Raw genomic sequence first — 21,928 nt, 5'->3', positions numbered from 1 at the left:
TAGCTGTCTAATCATTTTTCACGTTTCCATGGCCCCTAGGGAAGGATTGGTACCTGGTGCACGTGTCCCTCACTGTGACAGACGTGAACGACAACGTCCCCGTGTGGGCCATGGAGCCCTTCCCATTCCTGGCTGTGGTTTCCGCTGAAGCTCCAGGAGGTACTGAAGTGTACAAGCTGCTTGCTGTGGATGCAGATGAAGGGATCCATGGAACTGTGGAATATTTTCTCTTGGAAGGTAAATTTTAACCCTCCCATTCTCCACATATTAAGCTTTGCTACTGTGACTGTTTTTGTCTTTTATCCCCAGTTTTGTTAGTGAAAGACCTTCCCTTCTTCCTGCAAAAGGTTCATAAGCCTTCAGCTCTGGGTGTGAGAAAAATCAACTTTTATTCAGGGTATGGACAGATTTCTTTGCAAAATTGGGTTCCTGCCCATCTTTTTCCCTGGGGGATGATGATGACTGGAGCAGTCAGTACTCCCCAGGGCTTTGACAGGGGGGTGGCCATGGGGACTGCCTGTTTATGAGATAAGACAGGATGTGGAAGGAGCACAGTTTGTTGGGTGGAGAGGAGGGTTAGGGTTACTGTCCCTTGCAGCAGTCATGCTTCTGGTTCATCTCTAACAAAGATTTGAAGGTCTGGGTTGTGTAAAGCTGTGACAGACTCATTGACAATTTTTTTGCATATCTCTTAAAAAAACTTCAGTAATAGTTTGAACTATCTGAGCAGAAGGAGAGCAGCAAACTGAAGTCCTCTTGGCCAGGACTTCAGTATGGTATGGGATATTTAGGGTCAAACAACAGCAAAGTATTAGAGGATAAAAGAAAGATGGAGAGAGGCTATTTACAAGGGCATGTAGTGACAGGACAAGGGGGAATGGCTTCACACTGACAGAGCACAGGTTTAGATTGGATATTAGGAAGAAATTCTTCCTGTAATGGTGGTCAGGCACTGGCACAGGTTGCCCAGAGAAGCTGTGGCTGCCCCATCCCTGGAAGTGTTCAAGGCCAGGTTGGACAGGGCTTGGAGCAACCTGGGCTGGTGGAAGGTGTCCCTGCCCATGGCAGGGGGTGGAATGAGATGAGCTTTAAGGTCCCTTCCAACCGAAATCGTTCTGTGATTCTACGATACAGAAGAGTGGCAATTGTCCAGAGAAGTAAAATACAATTTAGAAATCTAACCATGAATGTAATGAATATAGTGATTTCTAAGTTCTAAACAAACTTTTGAACTTCAGTGTGAATGCTTATCCTAAGCCAAAGCCAACTGGGGAACTGTTACCGTATTCTCCTCCTTTTTAATCAAGTAAAAGTGTTCTTGCTAACAGCAGCTTGTGGACCTGTTCTTTTTAGGTGGTGAAGACAGATTTGAAGTTGAGAAGGACTCTGGCTGGATTAAAACAACAGGTTTGCCGTTGGTGAGGGACAGGGAGTATTTGCTGACTGTGCTGGCAGCAGATAAACTTGGAAGCAGAGGGTCTCCAGCCTCTGTTTCTGTTCTTGCTGGATTTCGACCACCACAGTTCACCAACATGTCATACTTTGTGTATGTCCCTGAGAGTACACCACGAGGAGAACCGTAAGTAACAGCTAAAACACTGCACTGAGGTTGTGCTCCAAGTTGTAACTTCTGCTTGATCTCCCCAAAGCCTCATATTGTTTGTGAATCGTAATACATACTGTGAGCAGCAGTTCAGTTCTCTTACTAGAGGTGATCAAGATACAGTTTGATGATGTATTTTTTAGTTATCCTTTTATAGAGAAAAGTGGTATGGCATAATTGTGGTTTCTTGCTTTTTCAAATGATATGGAAAGAATTAGAAGATGCTGGTTGTGTCTTAATTTTCAAACTAAATGCAGAGTACAAATTAGTGCTGTTACATCACAAAGGAAGATATCCTGTGCGAAAGAACACAATAATTTTATGTGTCAAATTCGGAGAATTGACTTCTTCAAAGAGAAAATTGGAAAAAAAGACTTGCTTTCCTGTGTTCATCACAATGACAAACTGAGCAAAAACGAAGATGCCATAGAACTTGTCATCTTATTTTTCCATCCTTTGTCTAACCATGTTGATTGAAAATGTTAGTCCTATAGATCCACCTGAATACTCAGTCCCTTCTTTTACAAACTTTTTTTTTGTTACAGCAGATATTTGTTCTTCCACATGAACTGAAAATACTTTTGTCCAGTAAATATCTTCTTTCTGTGGCAATTCAACTGTTTTTTTATATTACATTATCCGTGGTGTTGTATTTTAACTGCTCAATCTACAACATTTAGTTTTACAGTGACTGAATAACCAAGGACTGTTAAGATAAAATATTAATAGTAGATAACAAGTTTTTTCTTTAAAACTACAGTAAAATGCACAGGCATAAAAGGAATTCAAGAACTACAAAATACTATAATATCTAACAGGTACCTGCGGTCTTGGGAATTAAAAATAACTAGATTCTTTATAACTGTTTTTTGTAGCTATTTAGAAATAGGTTTGCACACCTAAGATAGTAGATTGGTCAGTTGGTCAAATTGCTTGGTAATATCCGAAAGGAATTAAGTATTTAATGTGGTTTTTACATCAGAAAAGGTTTAAATATACGAAGTGCACCCTGTGAAAGTGGTTTCTGTGGTGTGTTGACCAGAAATAGCCATGAAAATCCATTTAGAATCCCAAAATTCTCATGTTTAAATTGGACCAATACCTAAATATGCAGGAGAACAGAGTTTCTGTCATGCACTGGATGTCTGGGTTTAGGATTTCCTAATTACAGGCTGATTTAAAACTGGGGCTGAGCAGAGGAGCATTACCAAATCTCCCTCTTCCTTTGGTCTGCCACTGGTGCTAATCAGCTCCAGCTGCATGGGCAGGCTGAGCCGAGAGAATACAAAGCCAAAAACAGACAAAGCTTTTCAGTTGGGTTGTTAAATGTTCTCCCAGCACAGCCTTGTGGTTTTTGGTGCTGACAGGAGAGGAGAGATGGCATGAGCAGCCAGCCAGGGCAGGGAGCTGGAAGGAGGGCAGAAGAATTCCTGGTGGCAGGAATGCAGTCGTGCACTGGCTGGAACTGCCTGTGAAACCACATCACTGGAAAATACAGAACAAAAGTCAAGTGAGATAATGACCTACAGGAATGTTTCCCATTGTTTGTAGTGCACCTGAGGGAAATGAGAAGACAGCAGCATGGAAATACAAGGGGTGAAAAAGGAGTTTGCACAAAATGAGTTTTGTCTTATTGATTGTAATTGTCACAGGATCACCCATGGTGGTGGGTTCTCCTGGGAGATGGAATTCTTTTTCCTAAGGAACCTGCACGATAAGCTGACAGACAGTTGAGGAATTAGTATACTGGTTTAAATGTCTTAGTTTTTAATTTCTTCTTTTACTTCATCCTCTGGGTGTCTCCACTTGAAGGCTTTAAACACATTGGACTTCAGTGGGAAAAAGACAGTGCCAGACAAGAGCTAAACCCATATGTTCTATGTAAGCTGTAACACCCACGCTCTTAGGGCCTGGCTCTTGTCCTTTTGCAGTTATCTGCTGGAACTTTAGGGTGGTATGACTGCAGCAGCAAACTTACTGTGCTGATATTAAAGTGAATCTTTCTCATCTTGCTTTATCTTTTAGCTTCCTGCCTGAAAACCATCTTCTACTGCTGTAGAAGGAAGTTAGAATAGGCAAATTCAGCTGCAGCAAAAATTAAATCCTCTGTTCCTGTGTTTTTAATCCTTACTGTGTTCTGCTTCCAAGAATCCTGTCTTTATCTGTTTAACCCCAAGGTGATAGAACTACTGTGTAACAAAATGTTTGAATTGGTGTTTAGATACAGCTGTCACTGAGTTCAGTGAGGATAGCTCAGAGCAGACCTACAGGGTTGCACTATCATTTATGATATGCATAGTTTTTGTCATATTTTGCAGAATATTGTATTATATGCTTGAGTTCTCTCTTTTTATTTTTTTTTTAATGCAGCTTTCTTACAGTCACTGCTGTGTCATATCAAAGGAAATCCCTGAGCTACAGTTTACTCACTAATCCTGGTGGTCTATTCAGTATTGATCAGGCAACAGGAGAGATCAGTTTAACTCGGAGTGTGGATTATGAGAGTGACCCACACCAGTATCTGCTTTTGGTCAGAGCAGAGGAGGACGAGGAACAGTTCAGCAGTGCTGCTGAGGTAGGTGCTCCCCTCTGGCAGCCTGCATGTAATTCCATTTTCCCTCAGCCTTTTGATTTCTGTACAGACTCACCAGGAGCTCCCATTTCTTTGTGTTCTGCTGTCCTTTTTAGAAGTCTTTCTGTCTATGGGTAGATGTTGAAGACTGGTTGAGGTACTCTTAGAGTTCACTCTTGCAGATACTCTAAAGGCTGTTTTGGGGGAGCAGTATTCCATCCCATCACAGATCCTAGGCCTCATCTGGGAAGACATGGAGATAGGTGCAGCCAAGCCAGACATGAGGTTTTGTCTTACTCTAAACCCTCATACAATGTGACATTTAAGATTTGTTCCAGTTTAAAACAAAGACACAGCAGAAAATTACTTATTTTGTATCAAAATAAGTAAAACTTGTAAAAATAAAAACTACTAAAAACTCATAGATACTAAAAATTTATGGTTTGTGGTATTTTAGAAAGCTCTTTGAGAGCAAAAATATTTCTGAATATAGTTATTACACTTGCTTGAATTCATGGATTCACTGAGCTGGGAAAAACATGCAGTATGAGTTTCTTCCTCCTGCAGGAAATAAGGTGTACACTATAGAGGAAACAAGAGACAATTATTAGGGACAAGTGTGAGGACACGGAGAGCCAGGGAAGCAGCATGTCAGTGTAGCAAATACTGGCTGTAGCACGCCAGAGATGATAGTTTCTATTGCCCCTTTAATGTACTACAAGATGAAGAGGGGCAGAAAATGACTTGAAAGAGGATTATGAGATGATTTTACAAATACATTTAGCCTAAATGTAGTTTAACTGGTACCTGCTTTACACTGATACAACAACCTCAACAGTTGAGAGAGAGCAACTCTAGTTTATGCATATCTGCTGTGTAAGGCTCGATGGAATACAGCTCTACCTCTGTAATGCAGAATGCCCCAGGCAGCTTCAGAGAGCCTGAAGTGCAGCAGGATGAACGGCCAGAAAGGCTAATTTACACCCTCCTTACTGCTTGGAGTGTAAACAATGCAACTGTGGGCTCATACGTGACACAGGAATAAGAGAGCATTTTTAAAGATGTTAGAAGCAAAATTGTATTTCTTTCTTGATTTGCCAGAAGCACAGAATATTCTGGTTTGGAAGGGACCTGCAAGGATCATCGAGTCCAACTCTTAGACCTGCACAGGACACCCCAAGAGTCACACCTGAGAGTGTTGCCCAAATGCTTTGTGAACTCTGTCAGGCTTGGGGCTGTGACCACTGCCCTGGGGATCAGTTTACATCTGATTTGTGCTGCTCTAATTGAATTCAGAACTTGGTCTTGGAGATTTATACTGCTAAAATGTAATATGCTTGGCAGTAGAGCTTTTAATGTTACGAATCACAGAAGTGTTGTAAGATAACAGAAAAAGGGTGCTTGACAAGCAGATGGTCCATTTTCCTTTAAATTAGTAGTCGGGAATAACCAATGGAGATGAAGGGTGAGTGGAAAACGTTGCTGCAGGGTCTGGGACTTGGCAATTCCTAGTATCTTGGAATGTAATATCTCTGCAGGAAAAGAGCAATCTAAGAAAAATGGTTTGTCCTATGTGCTATAGCTGCTGAAGACCTCAAGGATGTTTTTGGGAAATTCTTTTGCATGATATGTCTAGAGTACTGAACCTGTTCCCTTGAATCACTTTGCTGTTTAACATTCCCCTCTTCTCCATTAAGGTTTTGGTTGTAATCACAGATGTGAATGATTGTGCCCCCGAATTTCATCAGTCCATTTACAGCAAAGTCGGTGTTCCTGAAACAGTTCCTATGACGACTGCACTTCTGCAAGGTCAGTACTCCTGAAACCATTTGTTACACTGAGTGAATATTTTTTTTTCCTCCCACTAGTTAGAATTCAGTTCAGAGGCCAAAATTTCCTGTCCCAGCATGGGTGGTTGCAGCTCTCTGAAGGCAAGTGGCACCTTGTAGAATTCTGTCAGTTATTTACTACTGCCACAGCCCAAATAATTTTGGGGGAGGGGGAGACAAAGGAAAGAGATCTCTGTAGGATTTTGAAGTAACAGAACTTCTGTTGTGGTTGGTATTGTAGCAGCAGGCTCATAGTAGCAATCTTGCTACGTTTCTTGAAGGAAGAAAGTGATGTTGGATCAGAAATTATGGACACTTCAGCTCACATTCTCTGCCCATCTCTGAGAGTCCTTTGTGGGCTTAATATAGGAATTCTGCTCTCTTGCATTAAAAGCTTCATATACAGTTTAACTGTTCTATATGAGGTTTTGTTTGCATGCTTGACAAAAAGACTGCTTCTGCCCAGTGGAACCAATAACTTAAGCTTTAAGTGATGGTGCTCTGTAAAATGTGGCAATAAAGCAATTTTTTGTCAACTTAGCAGTTGTACAAGGGCCTTGTATTAGTCTTTAACCGTCACATAAACTTTTTCTAAATCTTGAGGGGGAAAAGGAAATTAAACGACAGGAAAATTGCTTTTCCATGGTAAACAGGATTTTATAACCTCCTACTGTTCTGCTTAGTGATTTGTCCTGTACTAATGGTAGTTAGTTACTGTTGTGGTAACTGTGCTTCTAGCATGGATTTTTGTAGGCTATGAGTAGGATCTGACAAACACATAAGGTGCATCAGTTGAATAATGTATGTAAATATTCCATCTTTAGATCTGTTTGAGTGATCTGAAGTCAGCACTGTGGATCAGGTGGACATGAGAATATACATTTCTTTGTGGGAATGTGTTCTTGATAGTACAGGGCTCTTTAAATCCATCAGACAAAGGCAAGATCTAGTGGCTGAATTCAGCTGGGGACTTCACTTTTGTTTATTTTTAAATGACTTACTTTCAGGTAAGGGTTAGTTCAGTAAAAAGCACAGGGGAGAGCACAGTTTTATAAATGATTTCAAGCACCACGTGCCGAGGCAAGGCCTACTACAGCAGTAGTTACAGCACTTAGCTTTCCAATTCACTAACTTTGATCTACCCAATGTCTTTCTCTTCTCTTTCAATAGTGACAGCCACTGACTGTGATTCCAAAGAGAATGCCCAATTGCTCTATTACACATTGAGTCAAGACTTTGGTATCACTTCTCATGGCACCATTTTCCCAGCAGCACGGTTGGACTACGAGCGGCCCAACCACCTTTATGAGTTCATCATTATGGCTGTGGATCAAGGGCAAGAGCCAAAGACTGGGACAGCAACCGTCAGGATCCATGTTTCAAACGTGAATGATGAAGCACCTGAGTTTTCCCAGGCAATGTAAATACATATTCCTCAAACTCTTGTTGTCTTTGTCATTTACTGTTGCGTTTTGTGTTTTGGTTGAAAGGCTGATCACAAGGTGGTGACTGGCCTTGGTTCAGTCAAATCTGAGAGCTGGACTGACAAATGTGGGATGATGTTTTCACTCTGAGACTCTCTTACTAGCAGGAAAAATTAGAAAAGGTAGTATATGGACAACCCCTTCTGACAGATCTTGCACTTATATTGCTTCCAGTGTGTACTGAAAGATATGATGCAGTAATTTCACATTATACAGTTCAAGAGGACCCCTCCACCACCAAAGGAAATCAGGCAGAAAAAACAGTCAACACAGTGTTACCCTGAGCCCTCATCCAGAAACATGGTGAATTTTGCCTTTTATTTAGGCAGTTTAAACTTAGAGTCAGCAATCTGCATCTCTGGTTTATAGTTGTTAAAGAAAAATGCTTAGGTGACAGAATCCTAAATGACCACTGAATTATAAAACACACAAGATAAATGCCAGTAAGTGGAGTTCACTTAATTTCACTTAGTCCTATGACCTACAAGCTGTATATATATGTATTTTTTTTCCTTCTAAAGCATCCATAAGCACTTTTCTTCCATGGTTGGGGCTCACAAACATCTGAAGCAATGCCAAAAGTACTATAAACTTGCATTCATGTTAAAGACTTAGTAATGGAATTTCCAGTCAGCTTCTGCATCAGCCTTCTACTCTTAGAAGTTGCTCAGAACAAAACCGAGGCAGAGATTTCAGTGATGTTAAGCTCGGGGTTTAGCTGAACAAAACATCAAAGCTTTCTGACAGTGCTTGTTGTGTGTAAAGATAACCTCAGTCTTCAAAATCTTGTGCCCTCCTTTCTTTTCTGAGCATTGCTTTGGAGGTAGAGCTTGGAAAATTTGATCTTTTGTAATTTCTTATTAGATCTCTCTGTATTTTCGAACACTAAATCAGGTTAAGTTTCTCACTCTTCAACTGGTGCCTATTTTTCATTTATTTATGTGTTTTAATATTCAGAGACAATGAATATTTATCTATATCTGTTCCTAATATTTTAATCATAAGTGAGTGATGCTGTTAAAGATGCCGTAAACATCTCTAACAAATTGGAAGCAGAAAATATAGTTTAAAAAAAACCCCAAACCCTGCCAAGTAATATTTAAAGTTTACTGAAGAATATGATTAAAATAAGCGTTATTTTAAATTACCAAACATTTACAAGAGGCTTTTCTGTTCTTTGTGCAGTAGCAGGGAAACTGCTGTTGTGCATATGTCTAGATTGGCATTGGAACTGAATTCAGCTCCTGGGATTCAAATTATCTCAAGTTTTTGGTTAACTAGGCTTTGATTTTACTCTGTCTTTCCTGTTATGAAAAAAAACCTTGAACCCAGAGGTGAATTTCAGGCACGACTTTGTTGACGTTTTCAATGAAATAGAATCATTGGGAGCACACGTAGATTAGGGCCTGTTGAGAGACTAGTTTGCAGTTAATGTTATGCTCTGTGACAGGCTAATACAAATCTAGATGATGATGTTGTCCTTCTAGCCCTTTGTTTAAATAGATTTACAGTCCAGTATAAACTCACGATTCCTTGCCACGAGCTTTCTTCCGTCGCGGTTATTCTTTATCTCAGTTATGAAATGCTTAAGGCTACCCCTCTGTTTCATTTTGTCAGTTTTTACTTTCTCTTTTTTAAGAGACCTCTTCTGAACTCTTCTGTCCCTGTATTTCAAGTTAAAAATTATCAGCATTACTGTTCATTTGCTTTCCAGATGCAGAGTTAAGACAGTATCTTGAGGGTTGTGACTGAGCTAAAGCAGAATAATTTACTTCTCTTACTTGGTTGAATATAAAACTGGGGGAAGAAGAGAAACTGTTTCTATGAAGGTTTCGTTGCAAACACATGTATCTCGACAACGAAAACTAAGGGAGAGATTTTCTTTCATCCATTTTCTTTTTCTTTAAATATTTTACTCTTCTCAGCACATGGCCAGTGGGTCCATAAGCACTCTGAACCCAGTGGTGCACGTGTTTGGGTGGATACAGGCAGCTGTAGTTCATTCTTACAGCTGAGCTTTGGGATATCTACTGTGGACAGGTCTGTGGTGTGCTTAGTCTGACCTATGCTCAATCCAGTCAGATAAAATAATAAATATTTGGGACTTGGCTAAAGCAGGGAGCTTTTCTACTCCAGAGAGCATTAAGCTTAGGCTGATAATGCCTCTTAAAAGCTTAAAATGTCAGTGATGTGTCTGGACTTGGGAAGAGATTTTTGTAAAAGTGACATTATGCACATATCCTCCAGATTTGATTCTCATCTTAGTCATGCTGGGGCAAAGACTGCACTGAAAGCATTTTGTGGGCTTGTCTCAGAAAGAGTGCTGTAACAAGCACTGCTTTAACTTACCAAATGTTTGCTGTGGGTCTGTGAATCATGAAGCTCATTTTTTTAAATTAAAAAACCCGAGTGACTTCTGCAGTTAGCACAAGTCTTCAACAAGTCTGAGCTTCAAAGCCATATTTCTGCTGGAAATTTACAGTGGAAACCTGTGGGGGTTAATGACAGAAAGACATGGATGATTGGACAGATCATCAATACTGCTATTTCACTGCTTAACAAAGAAGCATTGTACCAGTGCAGTTGTATTAGTACATTACAAATCTCTGCAGTGCCCTCTGAACAGGTAATCAGTAGATGCTGTAAAGCTTAGTTCTCTGTACATTATTTCCTGTCTAAATTCATAAATTGCTGTCATTTGTTGTTTTGTTTGTGTTTTTTTTTTTTTTTTTTTTTAACAGCTACAGGAGTTTTGTTTCTGAAGATGCAGGCCCAAACACCCTGATTGCTACAGTTAATGCTGTTGACCCTGATGGAGATGGTGTAACATATGAGATTGTGTCTGGGAATCAGAAGGGAAACTTTGTTATTGACCCTAAGAAAGGTAATGATAGATTAGCTCTTTGCTGCTGCAGTCATGTTGATTCTGTTGTGATGCACTTTGAATTTCACAGAATCACAGAACAGAACCACAGAATATTCTTGAGTTGGAAGGGACTGACTAGGATCATAGAGTCCAGCTCCTGGCCCTGCACAGACACCCCAACAATCCCACCCTGTCCCTGAGAATGTTGTCCAAACCCTCCTGGAGCTCTGGCAGCCTTGGGGCTGTGCCCACTGCCCTGGGGAGCCTGGTCAGTGCCAACCACCCTCTGGGAGAAGAACCTTTTCCTGATATCCAACCAAACCCTGCCCTGACACAGCTCCAGCCATTCCCTTGGCTGATTTGGTCACAATTAGGTAGCTATTATAGAACTGAATGCTATCTTTGAAGCTTAATTTTAAAAAGTGCAGGGGAAGGATGCACAGACTCTCATTTAATGTTAAAAAAAGGTATAATTTCCTGAAAGTTTTGTATGATTGATCCTCTTTACTTGTTCAGTGTTTGCTTTCAGTCTGTAACTTAATAGAACATTATTATAGATAACAGGGAGCTTAATAGATAGTAACTTAATAAAGAATGTTATTGATAACAGTGTGACATCCCAAAATGTCAGACAAGGATCTGAATAGCATTTGATGTAGGAAACTGGACATTCTGGTTTTTAGATGAGGCTTCCCCCCCACCGTGCTTGTGTCTGTCCTGATTACACATGTGAGCAAACACTTTTTAGCCAAGTTTACTTTTATTGTACTGACACAAAATGATGCATTTGTAGGTAGAACGACACTACCATTGTTTTATTTCAGTGAAGGCAAAAGTATATAAAATCTGAGCTAAAAAAAATAGTTTTTATTTAAGGACAAAATCATTCCCATGACCACTGTTATTTAGCCAAGAACACTGCATGCATGTGAAAAAAAAGTGTGTGGATAATACTTTTCAGTTTAAGGCATTTGTTCTGAACTAGCAATTTTTTACATCTTTTTCTTTTCAGCAGTCACATATTTTTAAAACATGAACAGGAAAAAAAAATCCCACCACATTGGTGTTCTCATTAGAAAAAAATAAATAAAAAATTGCAGAAACACCCAACATACAAGTAGATTGGCATATCCCTTTAAATTAATAGGATTGATTGGCTGTTGATTGCTTGAAAAAAACAAAAGAGGATGTTTTGAGATTGAAACAGGCAAACAAACTGAAATCCCATTGAAGGCCTGAATTAACTTAATTAACTTCAGTTAAACTACTTTGTATTTTGAACTGCAATCAAAATTTGAACTTAGAGTTTTCAAAGCATAAGCATCGAATATATAGGAAGGCATAAGCTGCCCTAAGTTATTCTTTCTCTTTATTTCATGGAGTTCACTTAACATGAAATTTTAATTTCAATGCAGTCATGGTTTTGCAATATTAATGTGTAGATTCTGAAATGTTCCCAAAAATATGGTCTGCAGGTAACTTGGAAGTGTTGAAGTATAATCCTGAATTTATTGTGAGCTCCTTTCTGATTTAAAAAGAGAGTTTCAGGTTCTGAGAGTTAAATTTCTTAAGATGCTTTGTCACCTGAAGAGGAGCAGTGGTTTTGAAAGTGTCTAATTGCCACAGCATTAAGATATCTGACACTTCTGAAAACCCTTTTTTTAAGTGCTCCAAGCATTTTAACATTTGACTGATAGCATCTCTTGGGATTAGCTCCATAGTTTTAATGTAGATAATCATGTATAGGTATGTTTATACCTTTTTGGAAATTAATTTTATAGTCTTTGAAACTTTATTTTAGGAACATGAGCATTTTTTCCAAGACACTTTTGGGCTTTAGTTGCTGAATAAACTGTTAAAGGTTTATACAGTGATTTGCAGCAGTTCCTTTTCAGGGATGATGTCAGGGGAATAGTCTGTACCCCCTTGGCAGAAATGTGAAGGTAAAGTGGAGATGTGTCAAAGATAAGTGCTGCAGCTAAAACAATACATCTGCAAGCAAATTGAGTGACACTGAAGCTGTGACAATCATCTGTTGTAATGGCAATTACTGTTATTCCTGATGAATAACAGAAGTGATGGATGGATGATGGAGCAAAAGCAGGACAGCTCCTCACTGCATGGTCTCTGTTTTTGTAGCACCTCTTTCCCTGACAGTGCCTTTACATCCCACCCAGCAGGTGAGGGAATTATCAGAGTAGCAAAATAGAGGTTTCTGAGGCTGTGCCTCTAAAGCAAATGCTGCTGTGACTGTGCTGCAGGAAGGCAAAGTTGAAGTAGTTTCAGTTGAGCTGTGGGTGGCAGCTGCAGCAGGAGGCTGTGGCACGTGTTTCATTGCAGTAATGATACAGCAGCAGAGCCAGGCTCACTGGTGGGGCAGGTGCAGGTAAAACACAAATCTACCACAATGCTTCTCTGTCTTTTTTTTTTTTTTGTTTTGTTTTCCATTTTTTCTGCAGCAGGTAGATGAAAGCTGTTCTGTGCAGGTCAGCTGAGGTGTAGCAGCTATTGTCTCATTTAGCTCTGTAGCCATACCTGCAGACAAACCTGTTGTGATGTCCTAATTTTGTTTTAATATCAGACTGCAGTAAAAACACCATAGTTAAATTAAACTGCAGCAGCCTTATGGTTTATTGGTGAATAGGCAAACCAGAATGGTTTGTTGTCATTCTTACTGGTGAGAATAATAATGGTAATTGGTTAATGTAGAAAAAAACCCCACAACCTGTTGTTTTTACAGGGCTAGTTAGACTTCGTTCAAGCCCGTTTCCTAAGCTGCAGGGGACAGAATATGTGCTTAATGTCACAGCTACTGATGATAATGCCTCTGGAGGGCCCCATCCCCTTACAAGTACAGCCCAGGTTGTTGTGAAAATTGATGATGTCAACAATAACAAACCTGTCTTTCAAAAGGTAAATATTTGCGGCTCATTCATTTGTGTTGTACTGTGTGTAAATGTTTATTTAACACTGTGTTGTCACTGCAAGTGTGCAGCAGATGAGCTGCTGGGAGGGTGCTCTGCTTCCCTCTCCTTTGAGTCCTGATGCCTCTGTCTTCTCCATCTTTTCCACCCCTCCCTAAGACCAGCAGGATTTGTCCTCCTCTTGTATCCTGCTCTGGGAGCGCTGTGCTCCCTGAACCACCCCTCATCTCTGGCATTCCAGAACATGAGGCTGTGATGCACTTTTGGAGTTTCCATGTGACGTGTGAGCAGGAATCAATAGGGATGGCTGTCTATGCAGTGGACCTGTTTCAGAATATTCCAAAGTACCTCTCCAAATTACATAGGCTTCCTTTCGTGGTCTGGAACTGATGAGAGAACATTGAGTGTTTTAGCTTAAATAGAAAAGTACTGTAAAAAATAAATGCTGTCATTTGTTTTCAGAATGCTAATTCATATTAAAGATCTGTTGTCTAAAAATTTTAGGTCTGATGCTGATGGCTCAAATGTTGATGGACAGTGTTGCATATTTTGAAAAGTCAGCAACTATTCATGTCAGTCTTGGAAATTCTCAGTAACCTCTCCTTGATCAAGTTACTTTGTGTAGAAATCCCTTTCTGACCAAAGCAATTCTGCAGTTTGGGCAAGTGTATGCCCTCTTTTTTTATTAGACTTTTGCTAATTTAGAAAAATATTTGCATTTGGAAGTAACTGCAGCTTTTTCTCCAAATATTTTCATTTGTTGGAGATGCTCAGTGGCCTCATGTTATGCGTGGTTCACATAACCAAAAAATAGCAGGTGAAGTCTGTAAATTAATGATGGTACAGATAAAACATTAACAGCAATGCATGGGAATGGAAGTGTTGCTGAATTGTTTTTCCTTTTTTTCCTCCTCTGGTATATCTTTTTTATAGTAATTGCATGGTAAGTCCTTGATTTTTCTGTTGTTTTTTTATTTTCTCTCCTGTCTTAGTGCCAGTATTATCGGGAACATGCTTCTGTCTTGGAAAACCAGCCTTCAGGGACAGTTGTACTGCAGGTTGAAGCCACTGATGCTGATGAAGGAGCCAATGGTATAGTGAAATATGGCTTGATGCACAGAGATGGTGTCCTACCAGCCTTTACTATTCATCCTGACACAGGTAAAAAAAAATGTCAGAACATTTAGAAACCACTTTGTAACACTGGTGGAAAAAAGGCTTAAATAAAATCAGACTTCATGCTTAGTTTTTTTGACAGCAGACAAAATATAAACTGTATTAACTGCATGAACAAGTATTCCATGAAACTAAGTTTCATACGTGTCCACTACTGAACTAAAACTGATGTTTTCCCTGAAATGTGAAAATTCTGCTGTGTGAAGTAACTTGTGTGTTTTTGTAACTGGATTTAAAAAAAACCCAAACATTATCCTGCAACATTGCTAGTGGCATATAAATGATTTATCCAAGTGACAGTAGTCTTACAAACAGCAAAGGAATTTAGTCTTGCAAGGTTGAAAATAAGTTCAGGCTGAACTTTTGGAGGATGGAAGGCATGAAACATTCCTCTGCCCTGTACTTACTGCTCTTCAAAAGAAATATTTCTTTAACAAACTCATTCTCTTAAAGTTAGTTTGGTTCTTATCTGCATTTTCTAAATTTAAGTCCAGTTGTTTGTAAATGTAAGTGTAACTGAAGTTTGTATCTGCCTGAGCAGCACAGTGTCAGCTGCTGAAATTGTGAAATCTTGTCATTGGATCCTTGAACCCAAAGTTCATGTTACAGGTGTATTTAAACTTCTGCTTGTAGAAAACATCTACATGTAGAATATTTTCAAATGCCTAATATTTTAACTGTCTGGTATTTACTTTGTTTTCAGGAGTTCTGACAACTGTTCAGGTATTTGATCGAGAAAAACAGAGGGAATATCCCATCACTGTGACAGCAACAGATCAGGCAGCGGAACCACTCATTGGAATATGTCAGATAAATGTTGTCATCCTGGACCAAAATGACAATGACCCCAGATTTGAAAACACCCACTATGAATGTAATTGAGAGTCATTGGATAGAGTTTCGGTGGCCTGAGTGTGAGCTTGCCTGATGTCTCAGATTTTGGGGTTTTTGTTTTCTTCCTGGTGGTAGAATATGTGACAAACTAGGTGATTGCAGCCAGGGATGCTCTTACCTTAATTAGTTGCAGAACTGTTACTCTGTGTAATGTGATGTAACAAGTATGGTCTTGGCTCATAGGCCTTCCTTATGGGAAAATTCCTGGAAGCAATAGCCATGTCTTCCCTTACCTGAGGATACCAAGTGTCTGGTACTGCACAGGGATGGGGAACCTGTGATAACAATGTGGGTGTGCAGTGCTGGGCATTAACTGTATCCTTGGTTTTCAGATCCAATAGATTTCTGTCATAACTTTTGATTGCATAGTTTTCCTTTTCCCATTTGAATTTCATAATTCTTCATTGTCTGTTGTTTTACCTCTCCTTGTTGGTTCTTCAGAAAAACCCTTCCTGTTTATGGAAGCACCCCAAGACATGTATAATATTAATAAAAAAATGAAGACTGACAATTCTCAATTAGTTTTACAATGCAAATCCTAGAAAGTAGTTTCTGACAATGTGGTCCTTCTGGTTTTATGCAAGAAATTAAAATTCAATTTAAGTATAATACAGAGCAATTAGTCCTTTATTAAAATACAATTTTAAAAATTATAAGAAATAAGAATTCTAGATTATAAATGTGATAACATGAAGTTCAAATGTGATCCACAGCTCTGGAGTGATAGCAGCCCTTTAAAATACTCAGTGCAATATGTATGGCCATTGTTCCAAGGAAGATCAAGTTATAGCTTCCATACATTATTACTTTAGTATTTCTTCATGGCTAAATGAGATGTCGATGGTACTTCAGTGAATGAATGATGTGTTTGAAATATCCTTTCCTTACATTAGATTTCTTAAGAGAGGACACAAGAGTTGGGACCAGCTTCCTGCGTGTTGCAGCCCGGGATGATGACTACAGCTCAAATGCTGCCATCACATATTCCATAGCAAGTGAAGAACCAAATTACTTTCAGATTAATCCTACTACAGGCTGGGTGTTTGTGAACCAACCCATATCTCAGGTGTGGTGCTTGCTTTCCTTTCTAAGCTGATTATCTCAGTGTACCCCGGGAGGGACTGAGGCCATGAGTTCGTGTTGCCCCGTCATACTGAAGGATCAATACGCTGTGTTTAAATTGAACTTGAGTCTAAGGCTTTTAGCTCATGAGTTCATTGACTGTAAATTGCATATAAGCAAACCTTGCTTTCAGCTGGAAAGCAGCACTGTCTCTGAGGATCTGCTATTCCCGTTTCCCTAGCTTTGACATGCTAATTGGAGGGCTGGGATCATAAGCAGGGGAGCAGGAACCCAAGTGTAGGACTTCACCGTGTTAACAGGCAGTGAGTTAAGACACAAACCTGAGTGTGAAATTTTGGTCCTGATGCAGATTCCCTACTTGATTTATATTAGTTGTGGTGGACTAAGTGTAGCTATCCCTCAGGAAGATGAAGGCATAATGAATAAAATTGTTGCACGAAAGATTGATCAGTTTGACCATTTCTAAACATCTACACAAACAGTTTGAGGTTTTCAGAGTTCTAAAGTAATTTTTGTTAAAATGAAAATGTTATTGTAGATGCCAGTTTTTAAATACCTAACAGATATTTTTAATACTGAAATTTAACTTCTAAGTTACTGACACACAGTTTGGTGAAGATATGTCCTTTTAGTGTGTTTTCTTTAGTGAATCTAAGAACCCTGTAGACCTAATAAAAACTTTTTATAGGTAAGCTAAGGGAACTCAGGGGCTTCACAAAGTGGGCTGTTTTGGTTCTGGTTAGAGTTTTTGTGAAATGTACTAAGGTGTATTGAGACACATATCAAAATATTCCAGCAATCTTCAGTAAAGCAAATAGCAGAATTTTCATCAACTTTACACCTGTTTAATATTTTGAGTTCAATTGAAGATATTTTTCTTCTGTGTAGATTTAAGTGTGCCTTTAATTTGACGTATCAATTTATTTTGGAGCCCTATTCAAAACCTTCTGTAATGAAACCTTTTTTACTGTTCAGAGGTCATCTATAATTCGAGAAGTTATTGCTACAGATGGAGGTAATAGGAGCACTAAAGTTGAACTTGCTGTAACTGTTACCAGTGCAAAAAACCAGCCTCCACAGTGGGAAAGAGACAGCTATGAAGTTGTTATTCCAGAGAATATTACACGAGATGCCTCAGTTTTGGTAAGAGTGGACAGAGTTGTTTGTCTGTCTGTAGCTCTAAGGCTTTAGAGTAAGTGAATGGTTTTTATTTGTTTAAATGTGAGCTTTTGTAACAGTTTTGTGTTTTGTAGCTGAGTACCTGGGAGAGTCAAAACACAAAAGCTTTGGGAAATGTTGATGTACTTGCAGAAGTGTTGATTACACACACTTTTTGAACTGTGCAGACAATCAAAGCAACTTCTCCCCTTGGTGATCCCCGTGTGACTTACAACCTGGAGGAGGGACTTGTTCCAGAGACCAACATGCCGGTTCGCTTCTACCTGACTCCAAACAGACATGATGGTTCTGCTTCAGTCCTGGTAGCTGAGCCCCTGGACTATGAAACAACAAAGAGCTTTCTGCTGAGGGTTCGAGCACAGAACGTTGCTGCAGTTCCTCTGGCAGCGTTTACCACGGTCTACATTAATGTCACAGGTGTGTCGGCCCTTCAGGGATGTTACACCAGAATCGTGCACATTTTTTTCTCTAATGCTTTATAGTTTTCTCTGTCTGTGCTCTTTTGGTGTTTCAGATGTCAATGACAATGTCCCATTCTTCACTTCATCCATCTATGAAGCCTCAGTAACAGAGGGAGCTGATGTTGGGACATTTGTCATTCAGGTGTCTGCCACTGACCTTGACCTTGGTCAGAATGGGGAGGTAAGGAGGGGGACCTACATCTCCCTTGATGAAGGGTGGAGAATAACTTCTGTATGAGCAATGGCTAAGTAGTCTGGGAGTCTTCAGCCTAGAAAAGGGAGGACTAATAGGGAAATGTAGAATGAAATAAAGTAGTTTATTACAAGCTTCTCTGTGTTGCCATGTGAAAAATGAAACTGAAACTAGTATGTGTGAGACAAAACAAATAGGAAATATTTATACAACCTGGAGTTTAGGTGAAGTCCTTGCTATAGAATGCTCTGTTTTGGAAGGTCTACATAGGCCTAAAATGAGATTGGATAAATTAATGGAAGAAAAACCATGTTAAAAGCTTCTACGAGTTGTAAATCACTGGGGGTATTGCAAACTGAATCCTTACAAAATATGGCAAGTTAACACCCAAAGTGGAGATATTCCTTGCTGATTTAAAAAATTGAAAGTAGGTATATCCTTAGAACAAGAGTGCAAGCTGAGGGCAATCACAGAAACATATATATATACGTGTATATAGATATATATATACGTGTATATAGATATATATACGTGTGTGTATATATATATATATATATATATATATACACACAGTGTGTGTGTATATATATATATATATATATGTATATATATATGTATATAAAATGGAGACTGGAACATGATCCACAATACTGAGCAAGTTCAAATCCAGCTCACCTGGGCTATTATATTAGTACTTGGGATCTTTAACTGAGTTTGAGTGCTGTTGCACAAGCACTGTGCAGACATGTACTAGTCAACTTGGGAATTTATTAGATAAGACAGATTTATTTCCTTTACAGATCACCAGTCAACATGCAAGGAAGTTAATTGACTTCAGATTGCTCAAGATGCAGTTTTACCAGGCTTTCTTGGCCCTGATCGAGTTCTCAGGCACAAGACTGTTCTTCCTCTCCCTGTATACTTATTTAACTGTGAACTTTCCATAGATTAACAACTTCTGTTTAATCCTTTAGATAACTTACTCCCTGTTACATGACAGTGGCAGAGACTACGCCCATTTTCGCTTGGACTCCCAGACAGGCTCAATATACACGGCCTCGGTGTTTGACAGAGAGAAGAAGGGCTCCTACCTTCTAGAAGTCAAGTCAGTGGATGGCTCTGAATCAGCCAGACCTGGAAAACATGGGAAACCAAACTCTGGTAAGAGACATGTCTGCAACAAGCGTGATATTTATTACCTGGATTGGTCTCTGAAGTGCAAGATCAAATGTTACTTTCCTTTTTTTCAAATCTGCTTGTGAAAGAGTATCAGTTGGTTTGGTTTCAGGATGGGTTTTTTTACTGTTTGTGCAACAGTTGTGTCACAGCTGGGAGATAAATTTTATCTGATCATCAAGCAAGTTTTTTGTTCTGAAATTAAAGCAAAACTTGAGCTTCATATTTAGAGTGTAGAGAGAATTTCCTGGCTAGTAAAGATGCACCTGTTATCTGTACAATGCAGATCTTTGGGCAGTGGAAGTGTTTCTCAAAGCACTGCATATGGTACTGTATTCAGTTAAAAGTAGTTATGAAGTAGAAACGTTCAAGATAGAAAATGCCTTTCTTGATTGATCTCCCTGTTTAAATAACAACTTAAAATTTTGTGGCTTCGGGACAAAAAGTTATGACTAAAAACTGTACAACGGCCGTATTAGGCATCAATTATTCATGTATTATCTGTTTAAACAAATTGGATGTGACATTCATTTGATAGCCAAGTGCTTTTGAGTAATGTTGGTATATATATGGTCCATAACCCTAAGGGTTTGCTTCTGTATTGTCTGCATATTTGTCTTCATTTAATGTGCAGCGAGACAGGTTAAGGAATCGTAGGTGACAGAAGTGGCACAGCTGAGGGTTTTAATCTCTCGTTCCTCGTGTCTCTAGACACGGCCTATGTGCGTGTTTCCATCAGTGATGTGAATGACAACGAGCCTGTCTTTGCTCAAAGTGTCTATGAAGTGAATGTGGATGAAGACCAGGACGTGGGCTCCACTGTTGTCACAGTCAGTGCTAACGATGAAGATGAAGGTAAAGTATTGAGATTCCCCATGGCTGTGTCTAAAATATTCATGAGTTAATTTCAGGATACCGAGACATATTTAGTGGTGTTAGGAAGGGAAATGTCTTTTTGTCTCTAGATTTTAAAACTTCTTTTAGGTGTGAGCTGATCAGGCATGAACATCAGTTCGTAAGGGAGCTGTAAGGTGTAATCTCTTATTTCAGGAGACATGCATTAATGTGGGATGATATGGAATAATTTCTGTGCCAGAAAATACAGATTCATTATAGATCATATCATTTTCTTACAAATGGGTGCCAGGATAAACGTCCTGCTTAACTAGAATAAATCAGACTTAATTTCAGTGAGATTCATTTGCTTTCTCAATGGGCAGTGTAGTTGTTCTTTTGCTTTTTCTTCTGAACAGTCTCTTATTTGAATCTAGAGTTCCTAAATGCATGTGATGAATCTTAGCTATATTGTTTTATCCACAAATCAGTCAGAAATTCAGCCACAGGTCATGTAAAAGTAAGTACACAGCCAGTGCTCATAAATGAGAGAGGGAACAGTACAGACTTGCATCTTTTGGCTGTGGGGCATCACTCATTTGACTCCACTGTATGGTGAAGCCCTACTTTTTTTGTTGCACAAGTCCCAAAGGACTGTTCTGTCAGTATGTTTGTGAAGTAGAAGTAAATCCTGACTGCACTGGATTGCTCACCCACTCTGTAGGAGGCTGAGGCAAATGTGACAAAGATGTACTGAAAAAGGATTTACCTACTCAAGGAACTATTAGTTTGTTACTTAGACTGTCTGTAAATCTACTCTATAGTGTTGGACAGGTGACCTGATATGATGGATATATTGCACTTTATTTCTGTCCTCTTAATACAGTAAAAGCAGAATTATTATGTCATGGCAAAGACGCATTTTATAATTAGAGACATACCAGAGTTGAAAATGCTGATAAGTAATCTGACATAGCTGCATGTTTTAAAAGACCACAAAACCATAATACCACAAATCAGCTATTGTATAGTTTGTACTTCATCTCAACATGCCATGCTTCAGTCTGCTTCCAGGAATGTGTGTTTTCTGACCCTGTTGGTAATTGACAGGAACAAATGCTAAATTACGGTATCAGATCACAGCTGGAAACACGGGAGGAGTCCTTGATGTCGATCCAGAAACAGGAGCCATTTTTATTGCCCAACCACTGGACTATGAAGAAACAAAAATGTATGAGATCCACTTGTTGGCCTCTGATGGGAAATGGGAAGATTACGCCGTTATCATCATCAATGTCATGAATAAAAATGATGAGGCTCCAGTTTTCTCTATCAATGAGTACTATGGAAGTATAATTGAGGAACTGGATGCATTACCAGTCTTTGTCCTTCAGGTAGTGTATTCAGTTTCAGAGACTATGATATTTCAATGAGAGTGCACAGATCACTGTGGGACAATAATCTAGCACATATGTATTCATGAAGTTTAGTTTTACTGAGGTTTTTTGTCACTGGAAGAGGAGAAGTGGACTTTTAGAGAAAAAAACAGTTACAAAGACAGTAGGAGAAACAAGATGGATCGTCTATGATCCTAAAGAGCAAATAATTAGCATTTTAAAGTAGCTATCAGAATAGCATATTTAAATTACCTCTA

At 39.2% G+C, this 21,928-nt stretch overlaps 1 protein-coding gene across 1 annotated transcript in view; it reads left to right on the top strand.

The window, feature by feature from the left end:
• The window catches only part of LOC127479047 (neural-cadherin-like), a 61,220-nt gene that overhangs the window by 16,279 nt on the left and 23,013 nt on the right, over positions 1–21,928 (top strand). Inside the window, exons 2-17 of the mRNA XM_051805530.1 lie at positions 40–237; positions 1,354–1,579; positions 3,974–4,178; positions 5,873–5,984; positions 7,175–7,424; positions 10,230–10,372; positions 13,095–13,267; positions 14,271–14,439; positions 15,158–15,328; positions 16,242–16,414; positions 17,407–17,574; positions 17,778–18,027; positions 18,125–18,252; positions 19,239–19,425; positions 20,152–20,295; positions 21,385–21,668. Of these exons, the coding sequence (XP_051661490.1) occupies positions 40–237; positions 1,354–1,579; positions 3,974–4,178; positions 5,873–5,984; positions 7,175–7,424; positions 10,230–10,372; positions 13,095–13,267; positions 14,271–14,439; positions 15,158–15,328; positions 16,242–16,414; positions 17,407–17,574; positions 17,778–18,027; positions 18,125–18,252; positions 19,239–19,425; positions 20,152–20,295; positions 21,385–21,668 (2,981 nt within the window). The remainder of the gene's footprint in view (positions 1–39; positions 238–1,353; positions 1,580–3,973; positions 4,179–5,872; positions 5,985–7,174; positions 7,425–10,229; positions 10,373–13,094; positions 13,268–14,270; positions 14,440–15,157; positions 15,329–16,241; positions 16,415–17,406; positions 17,575–17,777; positions 18,028–18,124; positions 18,253–19,238; positions 19,426–20,151; positions 20,296–21,384; positions 21,669–21,928) is intronic.

Source organism: Manacus candei, unplaced genomic scaffold, assembly GCF_025592945.1.
Source record: "Manacus candei isolate 608988 ecotype Guabito, Panama unplaced genomic scaffold, ASM2559294v1 h1tg000065l, whole genome shotgun sequence".
In the NCBI taxonomy this organism is placed as follows: domain Eukaryota; kingdom Metazoa; phylum Chordata; class Aves; order Passeriformes; family Pipridae; genus Manacus; species Manacus candei.
The sequence above is the reverse complement of the archived record's forward strand: the minus strand, read 5'-3'. Positions and strand labels throughout refer to the sequence as shown.